The sequence below is a fragment of the Typopeltis vanoorti genome, chromosome 26, assembly GCF_054136105.1.
Source record: "Typopeltis vanoorti isolate ZY-2024b chromosome 26, IOZ_Tvanoo_1.0, whole genome shotgun sequence".
NCBI lineage: Eukaryota > Metazoa > Arthropoda > Arachnida > Uropygi > Thelyphonidae > Typopeltis > Typopeltis vanoorti.
This window is the reverse complement of record NC_143574.1, coordinates 1,032,692-1,051,563: the sequence shown is the minus strand read 5'-3', so window position 1 is coordinate 1,051,563 and position 18,872 is coordinate 1,032,692. Positions and strand designations below refer to the sequence as shown.

Below are 18,872 nucleotides of genomic sequence, written 5' to 3'. Positions count from 1 at the left end.
CCTACAAGTTCCAGTGATACCTCTCATGCTGATGGTGTCTATTTTTAATTCTGCTGAGGGCAAGTTTGTGGTTGTAGCTGGCTTTTCACTATTTGTCATGGTCCCACTGACAAAATAAGAGTGGGGGGAACAATCCCAGCTAGCATGAAATTTCATCACATTACAATACAGTTTGGCTGGGTTAGGTCCCAAATTATCAGTCATTTCCTATTCAATCAATATTCAGATGGCTATCTAATAACAGAGCACACTATAAGAAGGTGACTGGACATAGTCAAAAAACCTTGGTTGGCACTTTGCATTCCTTGGATAGTATGCTGCTTGATGTTCACATTAAGCAGCATACAACCCTGTTCATAAACATCATGGGGGTGAGAGTCAGGACCACTGCATTCTCATGACTGAATCCCAAACCTAGTTTCTTCTTCTTCTTGATCTGCACTGAATCAAAATGGCACACACAGTGAACTTCATTAGTATATACATATTAGAAGAATGTTCTTCCATTGCATAACTTTAACATCTGTATGTAATTCAGTTTTCTTCAAATAAATTCTAGAAATCCTCAAATAGACTGAAATTGAAATACTGAAATTAAGTATAAGGAACACTGTGTATAAAAAGTATCGATTTATACAGTGGTACAGCTGTTTAGATATATAATTTTTGTCCACTGTTCAAGAAACAATACTTAAGAAGAGATATTTTTTCCCCCAAAATCATTTATAGTTTCGACAAGAGTAATCCTCTAATCTGAACTTAAGACAGATTTAAAGACCCTGTTATTCTTGAATAAGCAAAGACTTTGTTAATAACAATATAGTCCTTTTTAAATGTGATTATGCTTATCAGAACAATTTTATGGGAACTCAAGATACTGAGAGAAAGGCTATCCTGAATGAAGATCTGTACTGAGATTAGATTGCAACATTTATATATATATATATATATATATATATATATATATGAAACGTACTATTAACTCGGGGTTGGGATATGTTCATTTTTTAAATTAACTGACTTAAACCCGAGAATTATAACACAATGACATTTATTTGAAAAAAACGCAACATGTTTCGTCAAAAATGACTTCTTCAGGCGATAAGAACATAGAAAAGATAATAAAAGACACTTAAATTAATATTGACACACTCCAAAGCTATACAATTACAAAGTCATAATATTCGACTGTAAATTACAGCATGGTACTGAGAATCTTCACAAGTTTCTCGACCACTTAAACAACCGCCATCAAGATATAAAATTGACTATGGAGATTGAAGAAAATAGTTCCATCTGCTTCCTAGATGTTAAACTCACCAAGACGCCTGAATCAATTAAAGTCTCTATTTTTAGAAAGCCAACACACACAGACAGATATTTGCATGCGTCCTCCCATCACCATCCAGCGCAAAAGTTGGGTATTATATCAACTCTAGCGAATCGTGCAAGATCTGTACTGTCAGATGAAGAAGAACTGAAAAAGGAACTACAACATCTTAAATGGACCTTTAAAAACAATGGCTACTCTCTAAAAAGTATTAACAACCAATTATTCCGACGTCAACGTAACAACGTAGAGACACAGGACGACTCCAAAGGTCATATCGTCTTGCCATATATCAGCACACTATCCAAAAAGCTGAGCAGAATTCTAAAGAAGTTTAACATAAAAACGTGCTTCTTGACTCTGCCAAAAATAATATCACGCTTCAAGAACTATAAACAACCTCACAACCTTCTACAATTCCCAGGTGTATACAAGGTCACTTGTGAATGCGGAAAGCCTTACTATGGGCAGACAGAAAAATCTATCTTACTACGTCTCGAAGAGCATCAGAGAGACATTGCTTTATAAGAGAACCAGAGCAACTGCTCTGTCGGGCCATGTCCTGCTTTCAATAAACACGAACAACGAAGGCCACCAACATGAAATAAATTGGACATCGACTTCAAACCTACACGTCTGCCATGATGAAATAGAGCGCCGCATTGTCGAGTCAAGGGAAATCACCTTAGACCCTTTGCATTTGAATAATAATCTTAGCTATAATTTGGCTGACTCTTTCAACTCTACTATTAGATACTGGAGATCGCGTGATTCCACACACGCACAGGTGCACAACAATAGAACATTAACTCAGACTGTAGTTCAAGCTCATAACTGTAATTTACAGTCGAATATTATGACTTTGTAATTGTATAGCTTTGGAGTGTGTCAATATTAATTTAAGTGTCTTTTATTGTCTTTTCTATGTTCTTATCGCCTGAAGAAGTCATTTTTGACGAAACATGTTGCGTTTTTTTCAAATAAATGTCATTGTGTTATAATTCTCGGGTTTAAGTCATTTAATTTAAAAAATGAATATATATATATATATATATATATATTCATTTTTTAAATTAACTGACTTAAACCCGAGAATTATAACACAATGACATTTATTTGAAAAAAAAGCAACATGTTTCGTCAAAAATGACTTCTTCAGGCGATAAGAACATAGAAAGACAATAAAAGACACTTAAATTAGCATTGACACACTCTAAAGCTATACAACTATAAAGCCATAATATTCGACTGTAAATTACAGTTATGAGCTTGAACTACAGTCCGAGTTAAAGTTCTATTGTTGTACACCTGTGCGTGTGTGGAATCACGCGATCTCCAGTATCTAATAGTAGAGTTGAAAGAGTCTGCCAAATTATAGCTAAGATTATTATTCAAATGAAAAGGGTCTAAGGTGATTTCCCTTGACTCTACAATGCGGCGCTCTATTTCATCATGGCTGATGTGTAGGTTTGAAGTCAATGTCCAATCTATTTCATGTTGGTGGCCTTCGTTGTTCGTGTTTATTGAAAGCAGGACATGGCCCGACAGAGCAGTAGCTCTAGTTCTCTTATAGGCAATGTCTCTCTGATGCTCTTCGAGACGTAGTAAGATAGATTTTTCTGTCTGTCCATAGTAAGGCTTTCCGCATTCACAAGTAACCTTGTATACACCTGGGAATTGTAGAAGGTTGTGAGGTTGTTTATAGTTGTTGAAGCGTGATCTTATTTTTGGCAGAGTCGAGAAGCACGTTTTTATGTTAAACTTCTTTAGAATTCTGCTCAGCTTTTTGGATAGTGTGCTGATATATGGCAAGACGATATGACCTTTGGAGTCGTCCTGTGTCTCTACGTTGTTACGTTGGTGGCGGGATAATTGGTTGTTAATACTTTTTAGAGAGTAGCCATTGTTTTTAAAGGTCCATTTAAGATGTTGTAGTTCCTTTTTTAGTTCTTCATCTGACAGTACAGATCTTGCACGATTCGCTAGAGTTGATATAATACCCAACTTTTGCGCTGGATGGTGATGGGAGGACGCATGCAAATATCTGTCTGTGTGTGTTGGCTTTCTAAAAATAGAGACTTTAATTGATTCAGGCGTCTTGGTGAGTTTAACATCTAGGAAGCAGATGGAACTATTTTCTTCAATCTCCATAGTCAATTTTATATCTTGATGGCGGTTGTTTAAGTGGTCGAGGAACTTGTTAAGATTCTCAGTACCATGCTCCCATATGAGGAATATATCGTCCACATATCTAAGCCAAATTTTTGGTTTTAAAGTAAAAGAGGAGATCGCCTTTTCTTCAAAGTCTTCGAAAAAAATGTTGGCTAACACAGGAGAGAGAGGGCTTCCCATAGCTAATCCTTTGACCTGTTTGTATAGTTTACCTTCGAATTCAAAATAGCCAGAGTTTACACAGTGAGATAACAGAGAGAACATTTTATTTGAAATCTTGTTTTTTAAAATATGGAGAACGTCCTGTGTCGGAACGTTGGTAAAGAGTGCTACCACGTCAAAGCTCACCATGATATCAGAAGATTTTAGTTTTAGGTCCTTTATTTTAGAGACAAAATCTGTTGAGTTTTTAATATAAGAAGAAGATTTTCCCGCATAAGCTTTTAACGATGACGCCAAATATTTGGATAACCTGTATGTGGGTGAGTCAATGCTGTCTACTATAGGTCTCAGTGGATAGTTTTCTTTGTGTACCTTCGGGAGTCCATATAACCTTGGAATGAGGGGGTGTAAAGAGCGGATGGAGAGCCGTGTATTCCGTGGAATTTCTGTGGTCTTTTGTAGGAGATTATTTGTTCTATTGTGTATTTCTCTTGTTGGGTCTCTCTCAATTTCCAAATAACTATCTGAATTTAACAGTGCTAAGATTTTTTCTCGGTAGTCTATTTTATCTACAACTACAGTTGCATTCCCCTTATCAGCCTTTAAGATGACAATGTCCTTGTTAATCCGTAGATTTTTAATTGCAAGTCTCTCACTAGGGGATATATTATCAGAAGGAGGTTTTGCATCGTTGATTGCAAGAATTGCTTCGATCCGAAGTAAACTCGCGTCTGCGGTAGGAAGTAGCGAAGCTGCCTTCTCCATCTTAGTTAAAAGTAATTCTTTAGGGATGCATTTCGGTGCTAACACAAAGTTTAGGCCTTTTTCGAGAATTTTCTCTTCATCGGGACTTAGCACGTATGACGATTTGTTAATTACCAAATTCTTAAGACTGCTATGGCAATTATTTAAGGTAGAACTTTCTTGTTTTGACTTGAGAAAGTTGAATTTTCTGATTAGCTTTTGTTTATTTAAGTTTTGATAATGTAATGCACGGTGTGTACTTAAATCTTTAATGTGATTCCAAGAATCCAGATCTAAGCAGGCTGCTAATTGGTTTTCTAAAGATGTTTTTTCTGTGAAAAGCAAAGATAAATAGCGTTTTGTATCGCAAATCCTCTCTGTTAACAGTTCAAGTTTAGCTCTAGTGTAAATACGGTGCGCTCTTTCTGTAGTAATGGTTTCTTTAAATTGTAGGAACTTTGGAATAATTGAGGAAAACTTACATTTCTTCAAGAAGATGAGTCTGTTGATATTAATTCCAATGCTCTTTAGTGTCTTCTGATATGCTTTCGTAAGTGCACAATTACCCTCGTCAGAAGGGAAATGATGAAACGTACTATTAACTCGGGGTTGGGATATGTTCATTTTTTAAATTAACTGACTTAAACCCGAGAATTATAACACAATGACATTTATTTGAAAAAAAAAAGCAACATGTTTCGTCAAAAATGACTTCTTCAGGCGATAAGAACATAGAAAGACAATAAAAGACACTTAAATTAGCATTGACACACTCTAAAGCTATACAACTATAAAGCCATAATATTCGACTGTAAATTACAGTTATGAGCTTGAACTACAGTCCGAGTTAAAGTTCTATTGTTGTACACCTGTGCGTGTGTGGAATCACGCGATCTCCAGTATCTAATAGTAGAGTTGAAAGAGTCTGCCAAATTATAGCTAAGATTATTATTCAAATGAAAAGGGTCTAAGGTGATTTCCCTTGACTCTACAATGCGGCGCTCTATTTCATCATGGCTGATGTGTAGGTTTGAAGTCAATGTCCAATCTATTTCATGTTGGTGGCCTTCGTTGTTCGTGTTTATTGAAAGCAGGACATGGCCCGACAGAGCAGTAGCTCTAGTTCTCTTATAGGCAATGTCTCTCTGATGCTCTTCGAGACGTAGTAAGATAGATTTTTCTGTCTGTCCATAGTAAGGCTTTCCGCATTCACAAGTAACCTTGTATACACCTGGGAATTGTAGAAGGTTGTGAGGTTGTTTATAGTTGTTGAAGCGTGATCTTATTTTTGGCAGAGTCGAGAAGCACGTTTTTATGTTAAACTTCTTTAGAATTCTGCTCAGCTTTTTGGATAGTGTGCTGATATATGGCAAGACGATATGACCTTTGGAGTCGTCCTGTGTCTCTACGTTGTTACGTTGGTGGCGGGATAATTGGTTGTTAATACTTTTTAGAGAGTAGCCATTGTTTTTAAAGGTCCATTTAAGATGTTGTAGTTCCTTTTTTAGTTCTTCTTCATCTGACAGTACAGATCTTGCACGATTCGCTAGAGTTGATATAATACCCAACTTTTGCGCTGGATGGTGATGGGAGGACGCATGCAAATATCTGTCTGTGTGTGTTGGCTTTCTAAAAATAGAGACTTTAATTGATTCAGGTGTCTTGGTGAGTTTAACATCTAGGAAGCAGATGGAACTATTTTCTTCAATCTCCATAGTCAATTTTATATCTTGATGGCGGTTGTTTAAGTGGTCGAGGAACTTGTTAAGATTCTCAGTACCATGCTCCCATATGAGGAATATATCGTCCACATATCTAAGCCAAATTTTTGGTTTTAAAGTAAAAGAGGAGATCGCCTTTTCTTCAAAGTCTTCGAAAAAAATGTTGGCTAACACAGGAGAGAGAGGGCTCTCTAAAAAGTATTAACAACCAATTATCCCGCCACCAACGTAACAACGTAGAGACACAGGACGACTCCAAAGGTCATATCGTCTTGCCATATATCAGCACACTATCCAAAAAGCTGAGCAGAATTCTAAAGTTTAACATAAAAACGTGCTTCTCGACTCTGCCAAAAATAAGATCTACGACTTCACCAGTCCAAATGTTTGGCCTCCACAACCTTCTACAATTCCCAGGTGTATACAAGGTTACTTGTGAATGCGGAAAGCCTTACTATGGACAGACAGAAAAATCTATCTTACTACGTCTCGAAGAGCATCAGAGAGACATTGCCTATAAGAGAACTAGAGCTACTGCTCTGTCGGGCCACTGTCCTGCTTTCAATAAACACGAACAACGAAGGCCACCAACATGAAATAGATTGGACATTGACTTCAAATTACACATCAGCCATGATGAAATAGAGCGCCGCATTGTAGAGTCAAGGGAAATCACCTTAGACCCTTTTCATTTGAATAATAATCTGTAGCTATAATTTGGCAGACTCTGTTCAACTCTACTATTAGATACTGGAGAATCGCGTGATTCCACACACGCACAGGTGTACAACAATAGAACTTTAACTCGGTGTAGTTCAAGCTCATAACTGTAATTTACAGTCGAATATTATGGCTTTATAGTTGTATAGCTTTAGAGTGTGTCAATGCTAACTCTGCCTGTAAGTGTCTTTTATTGTCAATTTCTATGTAAATCTTATCGCCTGAAGAAGTCATTTTTGACGAAACATGTTGCTTTTTTTTCAAATAAATGTCATTGTGTTATAATTCTCGGGTTTAAGTCAGTTAATTTAAAAAATGAACATATCCCAACCCCGAGTTAATAGTACGTTTCATATATATATATATATATATATATATATATATATATATATATATATATATATGTGTGTGTGTGTGTGTGTGTGTGTGTGTGTGTGTGTGTTAAAGATACCAAGCTATTTTAAACCTGGCTTTACTCCATTTCCCAAGTAAGCAAACAGACAAATAAGTCAAGTTTGCGCCTGCACGTAGTGTGAGTCTAACTGATCCACAAGGTACTGCAAGTCTAGGCAACTCGTGGTAAAGGTTGAATAAGCTCTGATCCCTATTCTTAATATTTACCCTTAATGCAAAGCCCATCTCCTTGAGGAGATGTATGATGCTATGCATTAAAGGCAAGGGGCCACTACCCAGACCGGTTTCGACCTGTATTGAGTTCTTATCAGTGGGAGTCAGGCTTAGAAATACCAAGGTTAAGTAATACAGAGCTTATAAGTATTTTACCAAAACAAGTTACCAAAAGGTGCTTTGACCTTATTAAATAAATAGCTTGGTATCTTTAACATATATTATACCCAAGGTAAAAAACTTTCTACATCTATCTCTCATCCTGAGATTTTTATTTAATAAAGTCAAAGCACCTTTTGGTAACTTGTTTTGGTAAAATACTTATAAGCTCTGTATTACTTAACCTTGGTATTTCTAAGCCTGGCTCCCACTGATGAGACCTCAAGGTCGAAACCAGTCTGGGTAGCGGCTCCTTGCCTTTAATGCATAGCATCATACATCTCCTCAAGGAGATGGGATTTGCATTAAGGGTAAATATTAAGAATAGTGATCAGAGCTTATTCAACCTTTACCACGAGTTGCCTAGACTTGCACTACCTTGTGGGTCAGTTTAGACTCACACTACGTGCAGGTGCAAACTTGACTTATTTGTCTGTTTGCTTACTTGGGAAATGGAGTAAAGCCAGGTTTAAAATAGCTTGGTATCTTTAACATATATTATACCCAAGGTAAAAAACTTTTTACATACATACACACACACACACACACACACGTGTGTGTGTGTGTGTGTGTGTGTGTGTGTGTGTGTTGAATAGCTGGTATTATGGGTAATAATTATTATGGCGTTTTACTGTGTTTTGTACAACATTTAGTAATTAACTAGTAAGGAACATATTATATTATTATTGTTGTTTTGTTATTCAAATTTTCTATTAAAACTAGAAAATAAAAGGAGAAAACATGTAGTCAAGGTCAGTAAACAAAGAAAATAGTGAGAAGTAAAGAAAGGAAATGACAAATAGCTTATGCTGACGACAGATAGTGGAAAGAGAACAAAGGAGGAAATGGCAGAAAAATCATACACTGATGACAAAACATGGAAGACTGATAGGAATTATACATAAAGAAACATGAAAAGTACAAAAGCAAACAATAATGGGAGAAAAAATAGAACTAGAACAGTACAAGATTATAAAAATGAAAATCCAGAATTTATTAACATCTTAATATCTTAAATTATGTTGACTAGGCATTATAAATCTTCATAATGAACTAAATGTGTGGTCTATACTATTAAAATGAAACATAATCTGAAAACTTAGACAATCAGTCAACTTTAAAATTTACTACCTCCAATTAAAAGAGGGAAGGTACCCAAGTGATTAATAGCTGGTTAGGTTTTCCCTTTAAGGGAAAGAGAAGTGATTGATTGCAGCATATCTGATGTGAACAAGTCAGCTTCCTGGGACAAAGACAATGCCATCATTAGGAAGCTAACTTTTATGCAACTAATGCAAGCTAAATATTCATGCCCCCCCCCACCCTTTCTAACAAGCAAATGACCAATTATAAAGTTGACTGACTGTTGAAGATTTCAGGTTAGGTTTGATTTTAAAGTTATATTTAATTCATTCTGTACATTTAAGGTAAGTGACATTAATTAAAAGCCAACATAACATTTCAAAATTTAAACGGAATTCTGAATCAATATGTAAAACATGTCATGTCATGTTTTACATATTGTTCCTGCCAATCTTGTTCTGTTCATCCATTACGATTTCAAGACATTTCATCTGTTCTTTTCTCACTATTTGCTTTGTTCTGTTTCCTGCCATTTGTTTCCTAGGAATGTAGTGAGATGTCAGTCTTCCCACCCCATCCAAATTCACTACAGTGAACCTTGTACTATAACAAACTATTTCTCTACTAGTTTTCAGGTGTTTCCTATAACAAGCACTTACTCAATTATGTAATTAGTACCACTGAACGTGTTAATAATGTTTTCCGCATATATGACAAAAGTGATAAAAGGATGAAAGGGAATGCAAGTGAAGTATTATGAATATAAGGAAATGTAAGCCATCCTATTCAAGATGACTGGTTTTTCTTCAAGGGCTCCATTTTTTTCCCTACAAAAATACAGTCTAGCACACTTTTTTTGGTTAAAGGTAACTGAGAATTAATGCAATAGCTACTGTTGAGAGACTTAAGTCATCCAGTGGAAGACTACTACTACTACAACTACTACTACTAATGATAATAATTTAAAAAAAGAACATGTTTACTTACATGATTAAATCTTTGTGTAAAAGCTACAATATTTGGTGCCAATGTCAACTTTGATTTCTTATTCCAAGCACAACTTGTAAGCTCCTGTATAAAACATTAAGCACTTAGATTCCACAAAAAAGCAAAAACATTTAATGCAATGAAAAGTTAGGCAAACATGAAAAGGTGTAATGAAAAATTAACCTAGAGAAAACTGAATATATTAAAAATTTAGCGACAGAAAAAGAAATAGCAAGACAAATGAGAAAATGAGTATTTATGGGCAGCAGCAGCATGAAATAATGATATAAAAATGTTAATATTGTTTCTGTTGTGTATGTACAAAAAGTGATTAAAAAATAAGGATGTTTAACTTTTCACATAAACGTAATCAAAGTTAAAAGTGATCAGCTGTAGTAGAGAACATTCTAACTTCAACATGTGAACAATGACAAGAAGCTCAGACAATAAAATGAAGTTTCTGAGATGAATTATATTCATACAATATTAGGTCACTCATTGTCCAGCCATCTGCTTCCATTAAAGCCCATGAAGTTTAGTAGAAATATAGTATTTCAGCAGGCCTGGGCCATATCAAAATTTTTGCTTAAATGAGCAACTACCAAGTTTACAGACCCCCCCTCCCATTCCAGGAAGTAGGAGCAGTGTGCCCATTTTAAAATTTCTTTTGTATCAACTTTTTTTAATACACAAGATGCATAAAAAATATGTTCATTAGTTTTCAATATTACTTCTCTTACTAACACTAAAAATCAGAACAGTCCGAAAGAAAAATGACTCTTAAAAGAGTGGATAATAAATATCCACTAGTTTTATATCCAAGCAGCAAAATAATGTTCACCTTCAAATCTTCAAAATAATTTTCTTTTCTAATGAAAAGGTTATTAAATCATGGCATGCCATCTTCTACCAACTTGCATATAATGACCACTGAAGCTCAAGCACCAGTGAAGCAGAACCAGTGCAGTGACATCCCTGAAACAAGGGAATGTTTTTATTTGCATCATTTCCATAAAGGAAAAGCAGTAAAATGCATAGTACATCACTGGAATGCATGCAAAAGAGATTAATAAAAAAGATGGAATCTACTGATATGTTTCTTTCCCAGGCTACAGAATTCTGGAGGCTGCAATATAGAGAAGAGAGGCAAACAGAATGAAAGAGGAACAAAAATTCACTCAGCAGGGTTGAAGCTGGAGAGTGACTGAATTGACCACAACTGCTTGTGTTCTTATGATCTTAGAAGGTGTCCTACTAATGAAAATACCTATCAAAGAGGCATAAGGAGAAATACAATGTTCTAAAAGAAAGTGATTGGAGTGAATCTGTATGAGGGAGAGAGAGAGAGGGGGCGGGGAGCATCTATCAACTAGACAGCATCAAGCAATCATAGGGAGGTGTGGTAAACTCTCCCCATCATACAAGTAGTATTTCAAGGTTGAGCAAATTAAGGATTTATAGTGTTACACCAGTTGTATATAAGAGACTAGAATCCTAAGCAGTAAAGTTTTTACTTTTCCTTCAGAAGAAAAGCAAAAATTGCTACAAGTTTTTTTTTTTTTTTTTTTTTTTTTTGTAGAATGAAGAAGCTATGTATGTGATATTTATGCCAAGAAAGACTACCAGTGTGAGCATCCCATGAAGAAAAAAATCAAAGTTTACAATACCATTCCTTATCTCACTGAAGACTGGTAAAGAGATAATGACCACTTGGGATTATGTAACCTTTAAAAAAGATGACATTTCCCGTGTCACATGGAGAAGGGCTTTGTCCTACTCCTGAGATTTTATGACATTTGTGTAGAAGCAAATCCATGAATGCACTGGTTGGTAATATAAGGCAGAAACAAAGGAAATGAGACCAGTATGTTTGTAAATTGCTCTTCAACCTATTTCTATTTTGAGAGATGAAAACCCTGCCACCCCTGTATTGAGACCAATTAACTCACCTTCAGCTGAAATCTCTTATTAAAAAGTTCCATACATCCTAGATAGCATTTAAATCCATGTCAGATGGGATTCAAACCCAACAAAGGTGAAATATCACATTGTGCTCATAACTTAAGAGGCACAGGTGAAGAAAGGAGAGTGGACTAATGCATTGTGCATTAGTTTTGTATACATAAAGAAAAAAGGATATTTCATCTATCTATAGTTCCTTTATTTGGTTTATGAACAACTGTGGACATATTAAAAATTTGCCCAATGGAACAAATTGCTTAGCATACTCCCAGTTAAAGATAAAAATTATTTCTGTATCATGCAAAGTCATATGTAATCAAATAAGAACCAATATCAAATATGCTAAAATATAATTTTCTTCTGTAATAGGGTATGGAATAAATACATATCAAATTCATTACAGTATTTCAATTATTTCAACTCGGCACTCTTCAAAGCAGACTAGATATCATGTATTTAGACTTAGGTGCTGGTTTACATTCATAATAAAATTTAATGGAATAAATGAGACATCTTCAGGAATACAATATTAAAATTGTAATAGTACACAAAAAACAATTAGTGGAAGAAATTAGACTATTATATAAAGAATAAAAGTTTTATGAGGACATCCTCTATGAGTGCTGCTGGCTAGCCTTAGCTGTTTGGATGGAGGTCTAAGAATTAAAGTTTTCCAAATTTTGGGAAGTTAACACGCCCATACTTATTAAGATTAGGTGCTGCTTTTTTAAATCTGTTGATTCTAAAACAAGGCTAACATATTCTAAAAGATTCTAATACTAATTAGAATTCTAATTCTAACACTCAAAAAATATTTTTTTGCACGATACTACAATTTTAATACTGCATTCTTGAAGATGTCTCTGTGACAGACAAAATATCAAAATGATTAAACTTGCTGTTTAATTATTTCTCTTTGTGCTGTATTTATTCCATTAAATTTTATTATGCAAGACCAGATACGTAACCTGCTATCCCAGAAACCAAGAAATATTTAAAATAATAGAGTAATAGAGTTAACAGCAAGAGATTAAGAAAATGGATGCATCGGTAGAGTGAAAGAATGGTGGAGAAGGATAATAGTACTACTAAGAAAGGAAAGGGGGGGGATGTAAAGACCATATAGAAGAATAAAGCAGCAGCAACTATGAAAGAAGAAAATATAGGAAATGAAAAGACAGAAAACAATGCTTAAAGAAGGAAGATAGCTTTAATTTCTGATTCTAACTATAACATATGAGAGTTGAGGCATTGGTGACAAGTTTTTTAATATAATTATAACTTGCACCTTAATGACTTTACTCTTAATGTTCAGGTTGGATTTCATCCTGTCTGTAAGCTACTTCACTCTTGGCTTCAGTTAAGAACAAGCTACCTCCACTGGCATTTCCCTCTGTTTATCAGATACCACAAGTGTGTCTTGTTTTAGAAATCAGAAATGTCTATGGCAGTACTTCACTGTAAAGAACAAGAAATATACATCAGGAATAATTGAGAATTCATGCAAGGTCTCATTGAAAAAGACTCAAGTCATACACTGCAGATTTCATAGGACAAGATCCCATATGAAGAAATCTACAATTTTATTGCATTGTCCAAATATGAACAGATGTGATTTTTTTTTGGGGGGGGGGGGTGTTACAAATCTGTTAGACCTCGCAATAGGCTTAGATCTCCACAAACATCCATATCCATGCTACAGTGGGATGCAAACCTAGAGTATAGTGTCTGGAGTGGATAGACCAGTGACTAGTGTACCTGCTGTACACTATCCATTCAGTTAACCACAATTTAAAACTATCCAGAGGAAATGCAACACCATAAGTGAAAGAAAAATTTTCTTGGATGCTGTGGAGATGATACTTGTAATATATTTATGATAAGAAACCTTGAACATGAAAGTTATCCCAAAGAGTTAAGGTCTTGTTAGACGTAAGACTGGAAGTTTTGTGTGTGTGTGTGTGTGTGTGTTTAATAAGAATTTAGTTTTTTTAGATTAGCATTTTAGGATTACAAATAGATACTCCAGTTGGGCTGATTTGTGTAGCACGCTATGCAAGAAAGAGGAGGAAGATGTGCTATCATTAGCAAAACTGTGGATTGAATTCACTTGTATATAAAAAAAAAAAAGCATGTAACCCAAGCATAGGTTGAAAAGTTTGAAGATGGATTCTCCACCATCACAGTAAGATGCAACAAGAGAGAAAACTCAATTGCATAAGTCAGCTCATGGGATGGAACCATACTTAAGTAAATATACCAAATCCAATCAAATGCCTTAGAGATAACAACATTAAATACTTGTTTTTCCAAAAAAACTTTTCTTTACATTTGTCCAAAGATGGACAATGTAAACAAAATATTCTAGCTGAAACATGGAGATCTCCCTTATGTCTTTCATAAATTTCTCCATTACTTTGGGACTAACTTTTTATTTTTACAGATATTTTTCATCGTTAAAATAAAATTTTTATTTTAACGATGCAATAAAACAATGCAAAAGAGGCAGGAGTACGGTTGGACAACAGTTATGTGCCAAGAGCATTGGCAAAGGAGCAGAATGCATGCCTGTCGAATGGATATGATACAAATATCATATTTTTTATCCCTTTCAAAATCCATTTTGGGTGTGCTGATAATTTACTTCTGACTATTTTGAGCTTTTATGAAAAACTAAGCTGGTTGGTTTTTAAGCACAAGAATTTAAAGGGGAATGGAGAAGAATGCATTACATACCTAAAAGTAATAGTTCAGAGGTACATTCATGCAAACATTTGATCAGAGATCTGAAAATAATTCAATCCAGGAAACACAGCAGAGAAACCAAGTAGGTCACCGCACCTGGCATTCCTATAATGCCCCAGATGGAAATGGTTGTTTGAGTGCTGTTCCACAGAACATGAAAAAACCAACACTAAGATGGAATCTAAAATGCTATGAGACAAAACAAATTCCATAGTGCATTTGGAGTCTTCATCACTATTGCACTTAATAAGTATTTGTGGCAGTTAAGATTAAGTGGTATTCTGCAAGCATGAAAAAATTTGTGAGTAATCACTGGTGATAGGAATTGCCTCATATCTATCTGCTGAATCAGTGCAGTTGAAAGAGAAAAGCCAGCTGAAAGGGGGGGGGGGGTAAGTATCTTCATCATCATTTTGTAGGGTTATCATTCGTATTGTATAGAAAATCGAGAAGGTAGGGGAATATAAGTTGGTAACCTTACTCTGGAGACTAAGCAAGACATAAACCACTTCTGGCCTCTAATAACTGGGAGTGATACTGGTAGAAAACATTCATGCCTGAGTGATGGTCATCTGCCAGCTAGTGGATCTACCTGGCATTTCCCCAAAAGAGAACTCAGATAAGAAAATCTTTTTTTTTTTTTTTTTTTTTTTTTTTTTTTACAGAAGGAATATTCTCCGAGTTCCCGTTCGGGGAAACAGGCCACAACACAAGAAGGTGCAACTTATAACTGCATCACCTGCACATTAGTGACTTGATATGCTTTCTAAGTCTAGAATTCCTGCATAAATATTTACTACTAGACATTTTTCAACAATGTTTGTTAAGGGAAGTGCCCATTTCCCTTCATCAAAACAAAATGCACTGCATATAATGCATTTCTTCCATAGTAATAATTTTCATTCTTTTTATCAGCACTTGGTCCTAGATATGCTCGATGTGTTTGTGTCATGAAACTTCTTGCATTATAATAATAATAAAGACAGAAAACTCGAGTACAAAACCTTGATATTTAATTGTAAAATTTTGCCTACATTTCACAGGAATAAAGAAAAGATTCTATAAAGTACCACCATAGTAACTACAGCAAGGTAACAAAAAAAAAAAAAACTTGGAATCACATTTGATAATGGTTCACCCTTCCTCTAACTTCAGTCCTTCCCTCAAAGTTTATCTTTGCAGTTCATGAAATATTCCTTCTCCTTCATATTATTTTCTCACATTCTCTGCAGGTTTGGAAAGTGCACTTCCTATACTTTACTGTTTCATAATTTTCTTATCCTCACCCCCTTTTTTTTTTAAATTTCCGATATATTTCATCGAAGATGTTACAGATGTTAAATACGAAATGAACAATCAATTTCAGATAGAGTGAAATTTCTAATTAGTATACTTACATCTGGTTCAATAGACTTAAAGACTGGAAGATTCATCAGGGTTAGCTGACTCTAAAACATTAAAAGCAAATATATTAAAACGAGAATGCAAATAAGTGTGGAAGAATATCTGATAATGCTAAACAAAACTTCAACTTAACTGAATGACTCACATTCTTAAAACTAACTAACAAATTCACATTTTATGAAATAAAAAGAAAAGTTCAATGTTTAAGTGATTGCTGATTAGCAATTAAAAATTGAGTCATTCTTGCTAAATACAGGTTAGTAACCAATATTTAGAAAGAATAGCTTGCTAAATATATTTTATAGCTTAGGACTATGCCAAATGCTGCTTTTATCTTATCAACAATGAATTCCACATTTACTGTTCAAGAGGTTTCATTTACTATCAATATAATATGCCATTATTGATACTGAAGTTTTGCAATATTTCAGGGCACTGACTCAACATTCCTCAGTCATAAAATATACAAATTAGGCAACTCATTTAAATTAAAGAAAATTATTACTGTTAGAGAGAGATTTTACATACTTACTTACTGTGAAGTGAATTTTGGGGTGTAAGCTGTTTAGGTAAGCCACAAATGAATCCAAAGTGTCTTGCACATGTGGAAAATTTTTTTGTGCTGGGGGGCAAAACTCTTTTGTCCATTACAATTTGAGTTGTTTCACTTAATCGTTGTCATGTGAAAACTTTAACTTAATTTTGTTCTGAGGATGCCACTTTGAAATCCGGTGAAATATAAGCCAGTTAATAAACATCTTTTTATAATTTAGTTCATTTGACATTGTAATGCCATTAAAAAGTTATAAATAACAGAAGAATAAAAACTGAGAGGTTATCAAATGTATACATTTATAGGGAATAACATTAGCCAAAATGCTCAACTATCACCATACAAGGCTGTTTCAAAATAATTTTAACACATGGATCAGAGAGTTCGTTTAGAAATAAAACAGTTCCAAAACTAGAAACCACAGATATGAAAGTTTGAAAAAAAATTAGGGAAGTGAACAGATGACAATGACAGAATCTTATTAAAAATGAAGAATAAAGAAGGAATTTGACATTGTTAGCATTCATGTGAACAGAGTTAATCTCAGAAGGTATGGTAACTAAAACAGAATTGGGATAGTCTAGCAAAGCAGGTGTTCAATAACAAGAAAATGACCCACAGAAAGACAAATCCAGGTAAACTAATGCAGTTAGTTCCTCAGAGGACTAAAATGTAAGATCTATTACACAGCTGACAACAGATTAATTTGGAAGAAAACTGTTCAGAGAAAGTTAAAAATAATGTAAACTTTATGTACAGTACTATCATAGTATTATTATGGTATCCTTTACATTCCTTGAGGGTACATATCAGAAATTGACAATAATTGTTACTTTATGTTCTCGAAAATCCAAAAGATAAAATCATGGTCTATCAAAGTTGTTTCTCAATATGTCACTGTAAACATTATAAATAATGGAATACATTAACAACTAAAACTACAACATACTTTTAAAGAGACATGCATTAACTAGAATAAACTTCATAGTTTTCCAGATTCAAAGAAGCAAATTTGATGTGCTTCAGATGATAAAAAAATTTTGAATAAATATGGCCTGTTAATAAAGATCACTGATGACTTATGATTTATGCAAGATAATCCAATTTCATTTGTTCCTGCTCTATAAGCATATTCAATTTTTAATGTGATGAAAGAATAATTCATCTATTAACCTACCGCAAAATCCTCAGGTGCCACTTGAAGTATTGAAAATACCACAGCATCATAAGTTTTTGTGCAGTAACTGGGTTCAGGTCTCCGCTGTGTACCTGATGCAAAATTTAATTCTTGACTATGAGAAACAACCTGCAAAAAAAAATATATAGTGACAGCTATGAATCTAAAAACACAATTAAAAATCTAATGAACAAAAATTCACTTTTCTTTTAACTTGCAATCGCTTGATTATGCACAATATTTAATTTTCTTGCAAAGTAACTTCATCAACTTGACAATTTCAAGTGCACAAACATATTTCTTAAGCCCTTGAAAGTTTTCTAACTGGTCATTATCTAGAAAATCTGAATATGCCTTATAACATGTTACTAATATTCCATTTAAAATCAAAAGCTCCTCTTATTAGCATGAGGCTTTTAAGGTCAATTAAAAATACTGTCAATATGTACAATGACATCTAATTCTACATTATATATTTTCCAACCATGCAGATCAACCTGCACAAGCCGATCTGTGTTTGGCTTTTCATAATGAATATCTGTTTGCATCTAATGAAGTCATCTATAAGGCCCACTTATTTTTCATCCAGGTCAGTAAGTTTATAATTAAAATATTATTGGTTTAGGCTGTCCTATAAGTTGTAATATTTTGAGTGAAAATGTTAAGATATGTTTCTATAGTATTTTAGTTCTATAGTAACTTGTTACTACAGAACTTTTTTTTCTTTTAATAAATAATTTACTCCACTTCCTCTTGAGGCAAGTGGTACAAATAAAGAGCTATTCTGCACCAACTCTGACAGCAAGTCATACATACAGAAATGTTTATTTAAATTAATAAACATTTCTGTTTATTAATTTAAATAAACAGAAATTACATCCGTGTTTTCATCCTAATGTTTAAAAAGTATAAGCAAACAAAAGCTGATATGTGAAGTATCTTCAACTAAGATACCTGTTTACAGAAAGGTATCCTAGTTGAAGTATAAGCAAACAAAAGCTGACATGTAAAGTATCTTCAACTAGGATACCTGTTTACAGAAAGGTCGACATCATCCTAATGTACACTGATCACTCCCATCCTCCACCATTCTTAAAAATAACTAATACCATGCATTATGAGAAGTATAACTATATAATCAGTTATGATTCTTCATGAGGTGTAAAATTTGTTCATAATCCTACCATCAGTATTTAAATCACCTACTTCTTTCTCTTCTCAGCCTTGCTAATCTCTTGCCGCTGCTCCAATTTTTCAATTTCATGCTTTGTCCTGTCATGAACATCCAAGCACACTATTTCTTTATTTATGTCTATTTCATTCTCC

The 18,872-nt window shown here is 34.3% G+C and overlaps 1 protein-coding gene across 2 annotated transcripts in view; it reads right to left on the bottom strand.

The window, feature by feature from the left end:
• The window catches only part of RalGPS (Ral GEF with PH domain and SH3 binding motif), a 181,229-nt gene that overhangs the window by 75,205 nt on the left and 87,152 nt on the right, over positions 1 to 18,872 (bottom strand). For both annotated transcript variants that reach the window (XM_090415068.1, XM_090415067.1), the window contains exons 3-5: positions 17,547 to 17,675; positions 15,810 to 15,860; positions 9,706 to 9,789 (exon numbers count right to left, since the gene is read on the bottom strand). In XM_090415068.1, the coding sequence (XP_090271194.1) occupies positions 9,706 to 9,789; positions 15,810 to 15,860; positions 17,547 to 17,675 (264 nt within the window). The remainder of the gene's footprint in view (positions 1 to 9,705; positions 9,790 to 15,809; positions 15,861 to 17,546; positions 17,676 to 18,872) is intronic.